The sequence below is a fragment of the Cyrtonyx montezumae genome, unplaced genomic scaffold, assembly GCF_038088225.1.
Source record: "Cyrtonyx montezumae isolate F1298 unplaced genomic scaffold, pur_monq_1.0 scaffold_8, whole genome shotgun sequence".
Classification (NCBI taxonomy): Eukaryota; Metazoa; Chordata; class Aves; order Galliformes; family Odontophoridae; genus Cyrtonyx; species Cyrtonyx montezumae.
The window spans coordinates 85067911-85087254 of NW_027072089.1; the positions used below are offsets into that span (position 1 = coordinate 85067911).

Consider the following 19344-nt stretch of genomic DNA (forward strand, 5'->3'; position numbering starts at 1 on the left):
GAAACCTTCAGAAAACATCATTGGAAGAGGGGAAACACAATGCTTATCCAGATGATCAAAGCATTCAGAACCAACATTCAAGTCAAAAATCCTTCTGATAAAATTTCCTGTATTTCATAATAACCAAGACAAACTACTTCAGCGTGATTCCACTAAATACCATTCTCTTGACCGTTACAACATTATCAGCTTTCTTTTCTACTTCATTCCATTGCCTGCTGAGGCTACTTCTAACAGAGTAATAGATAGAATACGTATCAAATATCTCTACTTACATAGGCCCATCATTCTTAGAAACTTCAGATCTTACCTTATACCATTTAAGGCACTCTCAAGTATCAGTGATGAACTAATGATACAAGCAAGATGAGTCCTGTGGGTAAAGGCAATACCTCTTTACTAGACTAACTGTTTTAACTAACTGGACAAACCTTCCTGGCTTTCAGGCTTAAGGAAGACAATACCTCTAGATTAAAGACAAAATTAGCATGTGATTTAACAACCACCTTAGGACTATTGACCCTCTGCCAAGGGCAGACCTCATTGTTCCAAACTTTTCCTCGAGTCTCAGGGCCCTGGAGTTCCTGCAGTCTGGTTTTGCAGGTAGATATGGAGGTAAAAACAACACTGAGTATATCCACTTTCTCCAAGACCTTTGTGACAGGTTCCCTTGTCCCATTCAAGAACACAAATAACTACAACATCCACATAGGCATATATTAGGCAACATGCATCTACGTGACAAGATCTCTGTTCTAACTTTTTTCCCCATTTTCTCCCCCAAAACAAACAAAAAGATGTTCTAGCTGACCTCATTTTTCTTGTATCCTGCATTTTTGAAGTGATCACTACTCATTGGCCCTTATCTGTAATAAGGCCTCATTTTCATTTCTGCCACATTCAGTCCATACCAAAAGCTTACAGAAGATGTACTTCAGTCTCGCTATCTATACAGGATAGCCTCTGAAGTTGAATAAAGATTTCCAACCACATTAAATCATTGTTAGCAAGGCAATTGCTATCTGAAGAAGATGCCTCTAGTAGTCTAAGTCTGTCAGACAAGTCCAATCACATTACAGATTACTTGGCTCAAATAATAGCTTGCAACTTTATATATAATTTGGATTTAATTTGAAACTATTTACTTCTCTAGAGAGGACTGATAGTGCTATGAAATGGTACACAATAGTTTTTAAAATAATTTACATTACTGAAAGCTCTGTTCTTTAGGTCTGAAATTTATAGACAATCACTTATAAAAGGAAAGTGCAGAATTCATACCCACCTTATTGAGGCCATGAATACCTTTTCAAACATTAAAGCATTATTCAAAGCATCTTTTTGTACCAAGGCATACCTGTCACTCATCTCTGATGGACATTTTCTCAGTTAATCTGCTTACTCCTCTCTCAGCCTATCTTGTAATTTTCTGCATGGAACAAATGCTTTGAAGGTCCGTTTTGAAACACTACAGACTCTAGCATTTATCAAATGTGCTGCTTTTAAGTTGATATAAGAGCTCTTCAAATTGCTAAGTATCTTGCAAAGGAAGTATTTCCTCTGGTGGATAATAAGCACCCACTTGAAACATTTTTATAACAGTTTTCTGTTTCACCTTAGAATCCTGCAAGATGCCTCACCTAACTGAAAAAGAACTTCAGGGCACACAGGGATCACACTCAGAATCCATCTGGATAAAAGGCAGTGTAAAATGAGAAATGGTTCTGCAGACACACAGACATCAGCAATGTGATCAGAAGACAACTAATGAAATCACGCTGCCAGTCATAAATAGTTTGGGGATTATCTAACATCAGAAATCCAAAACCTAAGTTACAGAGGTGCAGTCTTATTCCTAGATTATGGCATTTCCTGTCAATGTGCCCCTTGAGCCTCCTGATCAAGAAATTCTAAAAGTAAAGTAATTTCAGAGCTCTTTAAATTCCTGTAGATGTCATATGTGAAGAAAAAAAAAAAGGAGGTCTTCTGGTACTGCTCAGGCTGCTGGAATAATCAAAGTATACAGACTTTGAAAAACTGATAGATAAATTGCAAGCACTTCCCTGGGAGGTAAACACATTTAAGAATTTTTAACACTAAGAATGTCCCAGAATGAACCAAGGACATAAGATGGCAAGTCAGGATTCAGTAATAACAGAAAAAAAGAACTCAAACTAAAAGCAGGTTTCAAACATTTGCTTGGTAACAAACCTAGTTTGTTACTAGTTAAAAAGTACTCATTTTCATACCCCTGGATCCTCAAAGGTGCTTGCCCCTGTTTACTTTTGAATATAAAACTAGTAATATTTGGTGGTTGCACCATAGTTGCTTCAGTTTTCACAGCACTAAGTTTATTGCCCATTAGGAGGATGTGTTCCTAGACGAAAAAAGCCAACAATCCTGTGACACAATTACAGGCAGTATGCAAATGCAATCAGTATAAAAACACTACTCTGACCTTAACATATTTTACTGTACTCATATTTTACAGAGGATGCAGCCTGGTGTCAGACTGCTTTGAAACACTGGCATAATGCAACACAAGTGAAAGTGCAACCTGAAATTTCAGGTTCAAAGCTACACTTAAGGCCAAATAAAGAAAAACAGTTTCTGTAAACCACCTGAGCCCTCCGTCTTTCACAGATGTTTTGAATATTCAAGAAAATATTAAGATCGTGGACAAACGTGAAAAAAGTCAAATATTGCTCTTATGTCAACCTAGATTCAAAGTACAAATCCAGTTAAAAATTACTGGACTTCTGGACGTTTAGGCACTTTGTTGTTTCTAACATATTTTACATGCAGTACAATTTAAAAGATGCAAGGAAAAATCACACTTGAAGGTACATCAATCATCCAGCGATTAGTTAGGAGTAAGAGGCTCTGTGCCTTGGAGCAATCATTCAGAGTACAGATAAATAATGTGAAACCTTCACTTGCAATCAGAGAGTGGAGACTGCTGAAGTTTCACGTGGAGGCACGATGCTGCCCAAGTGTCATCTCTGAACTCATTCTGAGGACACTATTCATCCACTTGCATGAAATGCTCACTCTAGCAGCCCAGATAACATGTAGACTTACAAAAGCTTTCCTTTCTAAGAGATTAAGAAAACTCAACCAACCAACAAACAATAAAAACACATACAAATAATAATAATAATAATAATAACCCAGAAGCCATCATTTGTTAAACCCAGTGCAAAAAGCTGGAATAGCCATATCAACTCCTCCTTGTGAGCAGCTGCTAGTTCTTACCTGCCTCCTCTGTACTCATTCCAGTTATCAGACAGGAGAGCAGATCCAGCTGAAATTTAACTAACTCTATGTATAGTTTTTTTTACCTTGGTGGATCTGTTCCCTTAATATAACTTACTACACAGCCAAAGAAAAATCTATGCTAAGGCAAGACAAGGCAGTGCAAGGGCATGAGCAAGCAGCTGGGAACTGAAAGTACAGCTCTTTCCAGTGCCTTGTAAGCTACAGTAGATCTGAAGCATTCAGTGAATTAGTTTCAGTCTAATTGGAAAAGTCTGGTGCAGGAGACGGCTCCTTTCCAGTTCCAAAGGCTCCTGCTTATCTTTGGAAAACAGCACAGGCAAATATCCATGTTAAATCAGAGCATGCATGGGGTGGGACCCTGCTTTGACTGAAGGGATCACAATTGCCCTGACATTATTATGGAACATTTTCTAACAGATTAGTTTCTACGGGATGTTTCTCAGCCCAGTGGAAGATTTTGCCTTCCAAATACCTTTCATGCTATTTGTGTCTGTGACTCAGCTGACATACTGACTCATACCACCTTATGGAAAAGTAACACGGTGGAGAAGAAAACAGCTGCTACACAGAAACAGCAGCCAAGCTTTCAAGTGTGTGCTCCAGAACTCTCAGGAGACTCTGGTGCAACAATTTATAAAGTAGCATTAGAAATAACCAAAAAGAGATTTTTCTCATAGCTTGGCTAGGTGGTAGGAATGGAAGTGCTGAATGGGAATCCCTCGCTAGAACCTTGAGTAACATGCTCATAGTACTACAGGGAAATAATTTCAAGGTTCCAAACACTAAACCTAAAGCTCTGATTAGAGCAAACGTTCATAGCCACCTTTCACAGCTCAAAAAACAAGTTCCTCGTAAAGCAGAAACGATGCGCCTTTTGTTGAAGCAGCAGTGAGAAAACAATTTGACAGCTGAACAGAAAAATAAAAACCCTCCACCTAAATGTACCACCTGAATTACAATGAAGACAGGCTGCAGGTTAATCAGGAGCAGCAACCTTATTTTAGTGATATTAATCCCACACCAGGCAATCAGATAAAGCTTTTATAGCGTACCCACACCTAAATGCACGGTTACTTACACCAAATGGGATCATTCCATTTACTCTGGGGTATAGTCACAAAATCTGGATAACATACAAGGCATATTAGAGTGATAGCAACACGATCCACTAAACTACACTTTACTTGATTATTTGTACCCTGTAAAAACTGAAGCCTCCCATTTTGAAGCCTCCCATTTTCCACCCTCCCCACGAGAGGAATCACACACATAGTTTAAAAGAAAAAAAACAAACCTAACAATTATTTCCAATTAAAGATTTCATTTGTTAGCCAAGCAAGTGCTCATTATAACTATTAGTTATAATCACAAGTGATTGTATTCACATTAATCCTTTTTTTTTTCCTGCTGCAGTAGCATTAAGTACCTTATTAAGCCCACCACCAAAGGGCCCTAAGCCCACCACCAAGCCTCATAACCGAAGCTGGTACAGAACTTACAATCTTTTCCTCACGTATGCTATTGCTTTCTACAGGCATGCTGTTGGCATTACTTCCTGAAGGCACAACACAGTCAGCACAATGCACCTGAGATGAAGGCATACTCTGCAAAGGTTGAGACACACAACATATCACACAAACCACAGAGCTAAACGCATGTGAGGCAGAAAGGCATTAAGACACGATGAAAGCCAAATACTCATGGTGGCCACATATTGTACCAAATTTCAGGTTAACAGGCAGAAAAACTCATGCTCGCACTCTTCTCAATAGTGTTTTATGTTGAGGAATGAAAGTCAGGCTTCTAACCACCACAGAATTACTAGAATCACTAGAACTACGTGGAATTAATTAAAAAAAATATATATATGGTTATTTTACTTTAAAGTAGAAATACCCAGTAAAGGAGACTACTTACCAAGAGGTGAAACAAAACCAATGTTTCAGGTAAAAAAAACAAACAAACAATGAAAAGCCCACCCTGATGAATTTTAACCAAATAATTACAAAACTGTATTGGAACAGAAGCATGTGGCAATCAGTTTGTCAAAAATGCATAATTAGTTGACTCTGCAAAGAGCAAGGCAGCATTCAAAGATTACCTCCTGACTAAGAAGAGGTCGGCTTTCAAGAGGGGTCTTCCTTTTATGTTCCTCTTTCACTGGCATTAAGGGTTTGAAAAACTTGGGTGGTTGAGGAGAAAATGCTTTAAAAGGGCTGGCCATTAAAGCATGAGAATTCTCTGACACGATACCTAGGAAAAAAACAAAGTTCTATTTTGGTTCTTCGTATCTTAACTGCAAGAGCAAAAATTCAAAATAATAGAAGGTTAAGCTGTGTGTTTAGCAAATAGAAATGAAGAAAGAATGGCAGTATTTTAGTATTTGACCACTGACTCGAGCATGAGACAGCACAGAACTCTAAGAAGGGAGATTATTTTCCTCTGAGCAGCCTAGAAACAGAAGGAGAACAGAGGACAGCAGTATCTGCCCCTTCCATTCCGAGGCTCCAGTTTTTCTTCTTTTCATCTTAGTCATAAAAAGTGGGAAGTATTCCTGAAACTCAAACTGACAGCTTTCTGCTTCCTGTGCCTTGTTTTTCCTCTGCCCACAACATTGCAAATTCTGCACTGGAATCAAGCTAGCAATCCAGCATAACTAGGGTGATGAAAAAGAAAGTTATGGACAAGGAAGCACTGGCTTTACCAACACTTCCTGTCCAAGAAGAGCAGGTTACAATTTGACCTAAAGAAAATAAGACATCCATGATTGCTGACAAGGAAGAACAAATATCCAAACAATGCAAAAAACCTGCAAAAGGACTCTTCTCACTTTCACACAAGTCTCTTCATTGTCAAAGTCATAAATTAGCAGCAGCTTTTCCTTTTCTCTCCTCCTTCTCTTTTGATCCACATTTAGCTTGCCTGTCTTCCCCTTGTATTTGATTCTGAACACTCAATTTCTTATACTTTCCTGAATATCTTCATACATTTCTCTCTTTTTCCCCTATTCACAGATTGTTTAGCTGCTAAATTTTATTTTAAATAATATCTTGCTGGATAAAGCACTTAAACAACAGAATTGATAATTTAATAGGAAGAGCGCTGTTTTTTATTATATTTTTAATCTTGTGCAGTAATTAAAAACCACAAACAAAATCATTACATGTATACTTTAAAGTCTTACCACTGCCATCTTTGCTCTTGCGCGGCGACTCCCTGGGTAAAGTACCATAGCATGATACATCTTGATAACTGGAAGAACAGTCAGACATATCTAGGTGACTTTCAGACCAACCCTAAGAAACAAAAATACATAAATATGCATGCTGGTACAGGAAAACATGAAGTTAATAGGTAAACTCAAAGGTTATCTTCATTTTTCCTTTTTTTTTTTAACCTCAGATATACCTTAAGATACAACTTAATGACTTCAAGACATTTTTCTGTCTTGAAAATGATGAATTATTGAGAAGCAATTAGCTTTTATTTAAAAATACACAAGACATGGTCCAAAAGGAATCTCTCCTATTTTAAAATGCTAGCCCATGACGTCAGAGGCACATGGTAGAGAAGTATAGCAGTAGAGGTTGAACCTTCCTACCAATATTCTGTTTTCTCTAAGGCTTTTTCTATCTTTCCCCCTCTTAAATATCATTTTCTATAATTCTAATACGAGGAGAAGAGAAGAACAAAAGAGTTTGATTCAAAACAGGATGCAATTACCATCTGTTAGATATACTTTTTTTTTTAACTTTGTGTTTACATACCTTATCATCTTCATCACAGGCAGAAAGATCTAGTCTGCTACAGGATGCCTACAAAACACCAAGAGGTAGAATGACAAAATGCATTCCTTTTATTTATAAGATGTCTTTAAGGAGATACTTAACATTTAGTCTGAACTTTTCAGATAAGATTACTTAAAAGGACAGCTACATTTGTTCTGTCCAAGTGGGTGATAGATTAATGCATAAAATGCACACAAAATGGAAACTAACCTTCCCACCATGAAAAGAAGTAAAAGAGACTTTTACATCAAAGCGAAAAGTAATCTGAATAATTGTAACCATCATTCTCAAGTTATTCCCAAGAATATTCTAATCCCTTTAATAAAAGGAGAGTTCTGGCCATCTCTCCCTCTGCCCTTACTTTCTCCCAGAACAGAAAACTGTGAGGAGGTATTTCTATGGAATGACTGACTTTTTTCATGCCACTTTTCTACAGGCTGACTAGTCCTACTTCAGAATAATCATTACCACATCACATTGTGCAAGCATTACATCAGTACACTGACAACATAATTCCACTCAATTAATATTAATTTACCAGAGGAGAAAGGGTCCTTACATTGTGTACATTTGGTGTGCTCATGCTTCTGCGGATGTTTCTTGCTTTGGTAGAGAGTGCTTCTTTGACTGTAACTGCCTATGAAGAAGAACAGATCCCACTAAAATAGTGCTGTTATCAAAAATGGGCAATATCATAGTTTTCTCATGAGAAGCAATCAAACAGGACACAATCACAGAACGGCTGAGGTCAGGAGAGATCTCTGGAGCCGATATGATTCAACCTGTCTGGGTTCAAGAAGGGCTACCTAGAACCACTTGCCTAAGGGATGAGGGGAAATGGCCACAAACTGATGCACAGCAAGTTCCACACAAATGTGCATGGGAACTTCCTCACAGCACAGTGATGGAGCAGTGGCACAGCTGCACAGAGAGGTGGTGGGGTCTCCTTCTCTGGTGACGTTCAAGACCCACCTGGATGCCTACCTGTGCAACCTGGGCTAGGGAGCTGCTTTGGCAGGGGGGTTGGACTCAGAGGTCCCTTCCAATCCCTATAATTCTGTGATTCTGTGAAGAGAACATCCAAATGCCTACTGGCTATCTCCGTGGAAGGAAACTTTTGGAATCCATTCCATTGCTCAGGCACCCACAAAGCAACGAATTGTTTCCTGATGTTTACACAGAACACTCATTGCCTTGTCCTGTAACTTGACACTATTGAAAAAGAGTCTGCTTTTGCTGTGTTTGAACCCTCCTTCTAGGTACTGAAACTATTGAAGTGCACTGAAATGATCTACTACCCAGCCCACAGCCTTGCTTCTGCAGACTGAGAAGTCCCAGCTTTGCCTCTTCCTCATAGGAGAGGTGCTGTAGTCCCTTCATTATCATTGTGGCCTTTTGTTGTACTCAATCCAGTATGTCTAGGTCTTTCAAGCACTGGGGAGCCCAGAACTGGACACAGCATTCCAGGTATGGCCTCATCAGTGCTGAGCAGAAGAGAAAGATCACCTCCACAGACTTGCTGGCAACACCTTGCCTAATGCAACTCAGATACTACTAGCCTTCTTTGCTGCAAAGGCACTTTTGTGGCTCATGTTCAAAACTTGGTGCCAAGAGGGAGCGACATGTCCTTTTCTGTCAAGTTGTTTTCCAACTGAGTGTCCCCAACAAGTCCTGGTGCTTGGGCTTTTTTCTCCCCAGGAACAGATCTTTGCACTTCTCCTTGTTAAACTTCATAGGATTCCTGTTTCCCATTCATCCATCATGGCAAAGTCCCTCTGGATGGCAGTATAACCCCCTGGTATAACCAACACTCCCTCTAGTTCTGTGTCATCTACAAAATTCCTGAGGGTACACTCCATTCAGATCATTAATGAAGACATTAAACAGAACTAGGCCCAGTACCAACCTCTAGGGAGGTACATTGCTAGTTACTGGGCTCCAAGTAGGCCTTGTGCCACTGAACACCACATTCTGGGCCCTGAAATTCACCCAAATTTTTTTTTTCTTTTTTCAATGTGCCTAATGACAGCAAACAGGACTTGCATTTTCAAATCTTGCTATGCACATACAATCACCAAAATTTGGATCTGAAATCCATATTCTGTCTTTTACCTGTTCAGGTTCTGACTATTACACCACTACACCACTGCCAACCATAGTTATTCAATCAACCACTGCTGGAATTCTGTATTACACAAAAGTACCTCAGTCTTACATTAGTCTGTCAGGTGCTCTCATTCCAATTGAAAACCTTGCAACACTTACTATTTTAAAAACAAAACCACCCATAGCCTCTACTTGGACTGTAATAAAAAAGTTTAAAAGAGGCTCAAAGCGCCTTTTCCTTACCTGCCTTAGCCGTTCAAGACTCAAAATGTTCTCCACTTGCAGTACACCACGCGTGTATTTTTCAATGTAAGTTTCACCATCGGATGTACCCTCATTCTCACTCCTTGCAGCCATCAGTGCTAAGGTCTCACGATCCTCAATTTCTTCTGTAGCCTAAATTGCAAGTTTAATTTTTCAAATTAAAGCATATTGTTTTAAAGGTGCAGATTCAATTATTTAGACTATATCAATTCAGAAATTATTATAAATCAATAACCCTTAACTTAATCAGTAATCCTAACTATGATCAACAATCCAAGACTTTTCAACACACGTGTAACTGATGCTGAATGAAGAGGTCACATTTGGATGAGGTTTAAGACATTTACTGTAGTCTATAAACTCGTAGGAACAATGCTTATATAACCCGAAATCTCCTGCTGACAACAACTTTATTAGGCAAATAAATGCAACTTCCATCTCAAACCTTAGATACTCTGCATGATTTCTCTACGATTAGAATTCTAAGTACTACCACACGAAAGCAACAATTACATGGCAACTAAACTATTTGTTTTTATTTGTCCAGTTTACCTTTAAAATCAATTTTAGAGTACATTTTCAATTTCTACAGATTTGTAATATAAAAAGCAGTTTACATTCCTGTTGAAGTAATTTTTTCAGCTGTTTTTCTGTTTTCATTGACCTGAATGTGTTTTTGGGTAGCCTCTGTATTCTCCCTGTAGTAGCAAATACAATTGCAGAAACAGCTCTACTACAAGAACTCAGTTTACACAGAAAAGAGAAAATAAAATCCTTTCTGTTTTCTACTGATTAAAGGTAGAAATGATCTCACTACTGAGCTTCAAGGTATGCACTTTGGCAAGTTGCCTCATATCAGCTAAGAAGGATGTTTACTTTGCAGTGTATACTACTCACTGCCATAGTTCATTCTGTTTCTTTCAGTGAATTTGCCAGAGAAATATGGTACAATTTACCTTGGGTATATTAGATACTATTTCATAGGTCACTCCACAGGCATAGTATATATTTTTCAAGGATATTCTCCTTTTCAGGCTCTGGGTAAAACTCTAGAAATAAAGTAATTTTTGGTTACTGCTTTGACAATGATTACTTACAGCACTTTAAAAGGAAAAAAAAAGTTGGAGTGGAAAAATATATTTTAACACATAAGCACAATTTTCAGGAAAATGATTTAGTAAGTTCCTTTCAGCATTCACAGTCCTTAAAAGTACTCCTCACAGCCTCATGAGTATAAAATTCTGCAAAGTTCAAACAGTAACAGTTTATTCCTGTTTTTCACTGAAGCTTGGTTCCTGTGTAATAAACTTGTAACTGAGAAACTGTGGCTATAGGAAAACTCTAATACACATTTCTCATTTTGTCAGACACCTGTTAAAAAAGGCAGAAAATTCCTTCTGCCACAGCAAAGCACAGCTCTGATTTCTACCCATAGCTGAAACAGTAGCCACAGCTTTCACTGTTATAGTCACAGACATAGTATGCTGCATTACCAGATTAGTTAGCCCTTACATCATGAAATGTAAACTTAACTCTTACCTAGCAAGGCATTTTAGACAAATGAAACTAGCAAGGGAAAATATCTTAGTATAAAAAGACGTGGAATTCAGCTATTAGTAAGTTACTCAGCAGCACAATAGCTGTTCAGTGTCTCATCCCCACTTCCCTTTCCCACTGCAAAATATGAAGCAATTCTGAAACATGCTCTTGGTCTCAGTTGTCTGAGAAACAGAAAGAAATGCAATTTTAGAGAGCACCTTATTGTCGAAACTATTTCTTCTGTTGCTGTTGCAAAAGTAGTACCTGCTAGACTCTGAACCAAATCAGGTTGAAAGATGAACAGCTTAAAGGGCTACACCAGATAAGCACAGCAACACTGCAACCTATGCTAACCTGTTTTTCATTTGTCTTTCATAAGAACAGGACACATGCAAAATGAAGCAAGCAGCAAAGAAAGCATTCATAAAACCAGGGATATCGAACAAAATTAGTAATAAAAGAAAATACAAACTTATTACCTGCTTGTTATAAATATTGGCTGCAATCCTCTTCCGCAATACCAGTTCCATTGCAGCAGGATGGCTGAGCTGCACAGTAGTCTTCACTATTAAGTAAATCCTCTCATTTTGAGGAGTTACTCTATTCAGATGCACTGAATCATGGACAGAAGAGTCCCAGGCAGCAGTGGCTGAAACCTACACAGAGGAGTCACATGAAGAAAGGAAAATCAAAACCTCGATTACTTTGACAAATGATTTAACATGGCATTAAACAATTTTTCTATGAAGGAACAAAAAGTATCATCAAGCAAAATTAAGTAAAATGGCTCTTTTACAATAAGCAATGTATCAGAAGAACCATAAAATAGGTGCTAATAAGGTACCATGGAACGTGGTGATGGAGCACACTATCCTTGCCCCAGAAGAAAGTCTACAACCAGAGGAAGGCAGAGGAGAAAGCAAAAGCAAAACTGGAGGAAGAAAAACAAATTCTATTGCATCTATATTGAAAGTTTATTAAATTCAATGACAAAGCTTCCACTTGTTTTATTATTCTATATGGAACATTATAACTTAATCTATCTATTCCCATCCTGCAGAGCACTTTCTTCCTTTCCTGTCTCCTTCTCAATCTCAGTATGCCATTTATTCTGTAAATGATCTTTTAAGTCCTGGCCTGAGAAGGCACAGAGAGTGGAAGAAATGCAAGTTGACTAGTTCCACGTATGTTTTGGAACTTATTTCCAACAATTCCCAGTTTACTAAATTTAAAAAGGAATCGTGTACTACAAAAGAAAAAGCTTTATTTAAACATTAAGATTTGCCTTGTGAGGACAACAAAGGAAGCAGTTCCCTCTGAAAAATCAAAGAGCCTGCAAAAGAAAAGACGAAGGGACAAGGAAAGAAGAAAAAAGGAATTTTAAGTTAGGCATATCAGTCACTCTTTTGCCAAGAGCAAAAATTAAACAACACTGAATAAATGCAGAAGAGCTAACATGTCATATCTTCTTAAATCTTAACCAAATCTTAGGCAGAAACTAAAGGCAACAATAGCTATAGATTACACTTCTAACACCAAAAGATTATAACCATGATTAAATATGTACAAGCAGAAAAATAAAACATAAGAAGGAAGCTTTATTGTAAGCTGCAGTTGTCAATAAGGAGGCTTGCTAACAATTTACCTCATCATCACTGTGTTTTATGATCGGCAGATAAAAGAATGGACTCCCATGCTCCTTTGGTAGTATTGAGTTAACTCCTGATGCATGGGGACCTATAAGTTGTTCATTGGCACTGAGGTCATCAGCTAATGAAACAAACGTGCAAAGAAGGAAATTGTTTTACACCAAAGGATATTAATAAAAAGAGCAAAGTTGTAATAATTTCATAATACATTTAGTCCTGATTAATCTTACTATGTATTATTTCAAAAATAATTCAAGCATACAAAAGTGAGAAGTAAAACTAGGCCAAGATTCCTCCTGAACATGTTCTCACACGATCTAAACAAAGTTCCAAACTATTTTTAGGTATTTATGAAATGAACTTACTCAGCCAGAAAGTTCCTGATTTACCTACCTGCCAACCTAACCAACTCAACTCTTATTTAAATCAGTTTGGATGTATGCAGATTGAGAAGAGCAGTACTGATAACACTAGGTTTTTAATTATACTGAAAAAAACAAAACGTGCTCTATTGGTCTTCTGTCTGCTAAACTCTGCTTACAATGAAAAACAAAAACATTTCTTGTGTGCACTGATGAAGGAATTTTTCAGAAGCAGTGTTTAAAGCAGGTATCACTGTGTTGCCTGTATAAACACGTCTAGGAGCACAATGAAGTGCTTTGCTGGATGTGACAGGGCATGTGGATCCTTCTCTTCTTTATGTCTAAGAGTTTATACTTACAGACTTACTTCCTAAATAGTCCTTAAATATGGAGCTAACTCCAATCTCTTGTTGTTTAACAGTGTGTCTGTGTTCTAAGAATAAAAACCAACAGTCTCCTCACAGTTAAAACTAAGTGCCTTCAAAGAGAGGTTTAGATACTCTTATCACACTCCTCATTAAGCCTCCCATTTAAACTACAGGTATCTCAGATCTGTAACAGTTGGGAGAATCTCTAGCGATGTTCTAATGACGTGTGAATTTGTACATCAAAACACACACAAAATGTTTCTATCCGTTCTTCCATTTAAACTAAGCATGCTCTTTTACAGTTTTTTGTTGAGTAAACAAATCCCTGTACTTGTACGTTCCCTGATTTGCATCTTAATTTTACTATAGTTCTGCCTACTTATTCCAACATATGTAATCAGAAGAAAGAACATTCTACAATCCACACCAGACAGTCATTGACAGAACTTTCTTACGTCTTCTTAGATATTTAAGATTCACGATTCTATCAGTTTATTGTTAGAAACTAAGTTTTATTGCTTTCTTAAGTTTCTTAATCTGTCGTTACAACATACCATTCAAATCAAGGAAGAGAACAGGTATATGTGTTTCCATTCCTGCAGGTGGAATCCTGAAACAAAACAAACTGCTGTCAACAAGGAAGACAAATAGACACCACAATTAATTTGGGCAAACTGATCTCTGCGCGAGATTCATATTAACCATAGCCAGTGATAAAAGCTGTCAACACTGTGATGGTTAATCTGATTGTCTGTGTTGTACAGACAATGCTTTATCTCCACAGGTAGCTAAATATAATGCTTTAACAAAACTTAATTCACATGCTTCTGTGCATTTCAATGGTTACAGTGATGACAATTCTAATGCAGTCATCTTACACACAGCAGTTAGCAACCTTTCAAACAAACGGATAGGTAACCACTGACAATACATAGTCTTTGTAACAATATACACGTTTCTAGCTATATAACCGTATGCTTCAGGTGAATAGGGGAAAAAAAATCCTAAGTTTGAGAGGAAAAAATACCACTACATTATTCACCCAGTGAAGAACAGATTTAGGTATTTTCAGGGACATCAGTGTACACTTGATCAGACTTGTTTTTTCTCATCCATACTTACCCAAATTTAACCTGATGCATTCTTAATTTTTCAAAGTAAGATTCCAATGATCTTACTTAAAACACCAATTTAAATGAAACTAAAGATACACTAGTGGAAATTTGAAAGGAACAAGAGAACAAACTTTTAAATTAGAATAACTTCTTCCTACACCCTGATCTCAATGAAATGATCATGTTCTATAGTTTATTTTGAGACATGCCTTTATTTTTTTGCTGAAAGGAGTCAAACTAAAAGAAAACTCTCAGAATTTAAAACAAAAAGTAAAATACTACTAAATTCAAAGGCAATGTTCAAACCTTCAAATCTATCTCAAAACTGTTTTATGTAGTAAGATAACCAGGCAACTGTCAAGTTCAAACCAGCATCTAACCTCATGTCAACTCTGTGTAGTTTGTGGTGGTGTACGAAAACGTAGAAAGCTCTAAAACATCCTGAGAATTTTACCTTGTAAGTTTGCTACTTTCCTGCAGAAAAACTAAGCACTCCAATGTTTTTTTTTCTGAACGTACCAATTTGCAGGTGCCCCGGGGATTCCACTGCCTGGTGCTGGAACAAACACTGCATTCCTCTCTTCCGTCAGCCCTACCCACTGTTCTACCAGCCGAGCTTCTCGTTCTATATCATCCTCAGATTTTTCTACAGCAAAAGAGGTTAATATTACATATAAAATGCTTTTTTTGTTGTTGCTGATATAGAGAATAAAGTATTTGTGAAAGAGCTCTTAAGTTTTAAACCTTGCTTATTGCTGATCTTTTGAATCTGCTCATCTAAGTACTCTCTGCGTTTTATCAATGCATCAGACCATCTTTCTCGTACACAGTTTAAGTCTTCTTCCTAACATGGAAAGAAAAAAGGAAGTTACTATGCTTTGTGGTTAAGATCCAATGGCAGTTAATTTGGTGACAGTTTCATCAGAATTGATGATAAACAGTTTGCATGATGCAGAAAACTTTTTTCCCTGAATTGCATGCACGCTAATTAAGTACCTCATCACCCACGAATGGAAGCTCATTGGCTTTCAAGTCTCAAATTCCAAAAGGAGGAAAAGAAAATACAACCTCAGTCATTGAACAGGATTATACACCATAGGCTAATTACTCAATTTATAATAATGCATGGAATAGGCAAAACAGGTATAATCAGTGGATTGTAAGTTGTCCTGAAGATTAGACAGGTCAGTATACCCTCAAATCTGCATGAAATTCCATTGCTAGTAGTTAAAATCAGTGCAATTAAAAGGTTTCTCATGCAAACAAGACCCATCATGCAATCATGCTTTGTGGTATCACAGAAAATCTGGTTCATTCTTCTCTGTGATTTTTCAGGAAGCACGTAAACAGCCCGCAAGAAGTTAGTATCTAACTGGTATTTTTGAGGTTGCTGCAAAGTCTAACGCATTATCTTACAAGATGTCAGCATTCTCACCAAACTAATTCTACTTCTGTAAAGCTGCCTACTAAAAATAAAAGACTTCCACGTAAAGTCTTTACTGTGTTTTACATTTTTAGGTATTTCTTTTTCTGGCCTTTGCCATCTTTTAACAATTCTTTTAAGCTTTCTAGATTTTGACTGCCCTACATTTACCTATCACAAAAAAAGCCACGTTCACAGTTTCTGTGTAGCTAAGCTGAGAAAATCTGCTTCACTGAACTCCTGTACTGCCCATATTCTCATGTTCTGCTTGCTCTCCCATTAGCATTTCAGAAAACTGCACAGCTCAAAAGGTTGTTTCCTTTGGAAAATAAAATAAAATAAGCCACTTACTGCATAATTTGGTTGAGAAAAAATTCTGTAGCTGCACATTTTCTATCCTAAGACACTCACTAGAAAGTATTCTCATTTTAAATTCAAGATTCTTAAATTTTTATTCACATAGCAATTCATGCAGTCCATCAGGAGAGCTGACTACTGAACAGTAAAGAGCACGCTGCAAGAGTATTAAGTCATACTGAAATAGCAGTTTCTTATAGCCCAGGTAGCCTCTTAAATGCATAGCATAAATTTCAAAGCTGCTTTTGCTTGCACCACTATGCTTGTTCATTTGAAAGCTGTTGGCTATTAGCATTAGCTGTGCCCCATGCCACAGGATTGACAGCAACAGCATCAATACCTGGTAACTATCCATATCACCACCATCATCCTCCTCCTTCTGGTAGGAGAAAATACATTTTGTAAAAAAAAAAAAAAACCAAAAAACAAAACAACATGCATTTTTCAACAGAAAAACCACAGAAATACCCCCAAACCACAAGTACAAACATTTCTTGCCACAAACTTGTACAATGTTAAAATAACAGCATTCAAGTAACTGACGTCTTACTAACAGAGAGGATCAGACTTCTATTTCATTACAGACTATAGCATCTCAGCCATGATTTTAGAGGTTATATTTAGCAAAAAAAAAAAAAAACAAAAAATTTACAGAATACAGCATCAGATAAAGGACTGAGCAAGCACACAGCCAAACTTTACTTTACAGTTTTGTCTGTACTTAAGGTTAGAATTACTTGTGGTTCTGAATGCCATGCTTCCCTGGGTGGCCTGTTCCACTTGCTCTATGCTATTGCCATTAAAAGAATAACTTTGTTTTCCGTATGAATTTGTCTAGCAGCAGCAGCAAGAAGCCATTTATACTTCTTAGGACTTGCTGCATTCAGCAACAACTTAAAAAGATGAATGTTGTATCACTATAAGACATTATCCCTACTCATCTTCATTCTGTTTTACTCTTCAACTTGCACCATTCATATGTGAGACAGAAACCAACCAAATAATTAATCCGGTATTAATTTCACTGCTGCAAAAGTAAAATAAACTTCTATATGCCTATGGTACATCTTGCATATATCCAGATATCACACTTGGCTCCTTATCGGTTACATACTAAGTTACAAGCAAGCTAAAAAAAAGAGGCACCTTTATCATCTTGTAGCTACATTAGCCTCAAACACACCTAAAACAGCAAGATAATGTTTCATGTACCAGCATGTGAACTAAGGTCTCTTTTGGAACTTTTGGGCAGGATCTAGAATAGAAAACTAAAAACAGAAAATAAATCAGTGCATGAAAGCTGTCTTACCTGATAGCTGTCCAAGCCCCTTTGCAATTTGGTTGATCTGGCAGTAACACCACCTATAGAGACCGAAAGAATTGCTTCTACCATGAGAGGCAACGTTCCTGAATGTTGAACAGGTTTCACTGTCACCTGAACTCTGCGAGAGTGACCCTGAACAGGAAGGTAATTGACAGAGACAGACAGAGAAGAACAGAGAAAAAGGAAACTAAGAATAAAATTAAGAATTAAATTAAGTATGAACAAGACAACAAGGAAAAGACTTACCTGTCTAAGCTGGAAAATCCCCCCTGTGTTTACATCCTTTGCCTGATGGAGTTCAACTGCAGTATATTCTCCCATCTCATTCAATTCTTGTATGGAAATCCACATTTCTATTCTTCGAGTTACCTCATTCCACCTAAAAGGACCATACCCACAAAAACTAATGGTTGCCTCATCAAAGTAAGATTAGTGTACCCCAGGTAATAGAAAACCTTTGGAAAGCTGATGAAAGCACTCATGTTAGTTCATACCTGTCTCTCAGCGTCCTAGTTTTAGCATGAAGAGAATCAACTTCCCAAACAGAGGTGCCATTGCCTGTACATCTGTGACCCCACACCTCAATAGCAAGAGCTCCTTCTGAAATGAACTCCAAAAACTCCTCTGTGACATTCACCACAAAGTCCTAGAAATCAGAAAAAAAAAAACACATTGCAACCTATGAAATAAAATAACCACAACTCCTCGATTAGTTTGCAGAGACTCGCCATACAATTACACATCTGCATGGTATAAGCATACGGTCTGGATTACAAAGCTTGACTTCAGTCAACAGAGTTGTGAAACAAATCACATCAGCAACTCATGTTTCTGCATACTGAGTATTGTGCTTTGAAAATATACACAAAAACCCCATCACAGCACCAATAAGATAAATATTTTGAAAAGTCATTAGTTATATGACTCGATCCCATCCCTCCTCCGTCAAGGAAAACAAGCCTTAAATTCTAAACAGCTTAAATCAAGTATGCCATCCTTCTGATAATATTGTTTCATGCTAAAAATAATTACCCTACAATGAGAGAAGGCCACTGTAAAATGAGCATCCTTGCTCTGAGGTGAAGGCACATCTGGATCTACCATTGGTGCAGCCACTGTTGATTCGCATTGATCCCAAAATGTGTATTGACAAAAGACAAAGTTGGAGAGATTAGGTGGCAGTCCGGTTGCTTCTTTTATTTTTACCTGAGTAAACAAGATGGATGTACCCATAAAAATAATTCAATTGTAAACTGTTTAGAAGCAAACTATTTAAACAAAAATTATCAACAAGAGTTTCTAAAAGGTATCTCCAATCGCCTCTTAAAAATGACCCTACTTAGGAAATCTGTATTTTGCATACATAGAAATGCAGATGCAAGGAGAATAGTTATGTGCATCTAGCTAGCCTACCCACGCACATGCTTTCTTTGAGAAAGACAATACACTTGAGTGAAGATTTTTTTCATTAAAGAAATGAAATCCAGACGCCACCCACTGATACAACACTAGAAAAAATTAAACAAATCATAGCAAGTTGATATATGGAAAATCTATTTCCTCTTCTGCATCTGCCACGAAAGACTATCCTTGTAATGTCTGCATTTATTATATAGATCTACATATACTAGAACAAACGCTGATCAACTCAGTCCCTGGCAACTACGAACAGTGAAAATTCTATTTTATCTTTATAAAACATAAAGCAAGTTATTGCTTACACAATTTAGTGCTTCAAATTGACTATACAGTTACAAAGGTCTGAAGCTG

The 19344-nt window shown here is 37.4% G+C and overlaps 1 protein-coding gene across 4 annotated transcripts in view; it reads right to left on the reverse strand.

The window, feature by feature from the left end:
* KIF13A (kinesin family member 13A) overlaps positions 1-19344 on the reverse strand; it is a 109524-nt gene that overhangs the window by 4082 nt on the left and 86098 nt on the right. Inside the window, exons 22-38 of one of the 4 annotated variants that reach the window (XM_065752437.1) lie at positions 18607-18780; positions 18069-18220; positions 17821-17953; positions 17560-17706; positions 16591-16629; positions 15215-15314; positions 14990-15116; positions 13910-13965; positions 12622-12746; positions 11456-11632; positions 10394-10486; positions 9417-9569; positions 7627-7704; positions 7047-7094; positions 6464-6575; positions 5381-5532; positions 4779-4883 (exon numbers count right to left, since the gene is read on the reverse strand). In XM_065752437.1, the coding sequence (XP_065608509.1) occupies positions 4779-4883; positions 5381-5532; positions 6464-6575; positions 7047-7094; positions 7627-7704; positions 9417-9569; positions 10394-10486; positions 11456-11632; positions 12622-12746; positions 13910-13965; positions 14990-15116; positions 15215-15314; positions 16591-16629; positions 17560-17706; positions 17821-17953; positions 18069-18220; positions 18607-18780 (1971 nt within the window). The remainder of the gene's footprint in view (positions 1-4778; positions 4884-5380; positions 5533-6463; positions 6576-7046; positions 7095-7626; positions 7705-9416; positions 9570-10393; positions 10487-11455; positions 11633-12621; positions 12747-13909; positions 13966-14989; positions 15117-15214; positions 15315-16590; positions 16630-17559; positions 17707-17820; positions 17954-18068; positions 18221-18606; positions 18781-19344) is intronic. The other 3 variants (XM_065752435.1, XM_065752433.1, XM_065752436.1) reach the window with 3 other exon arrangements.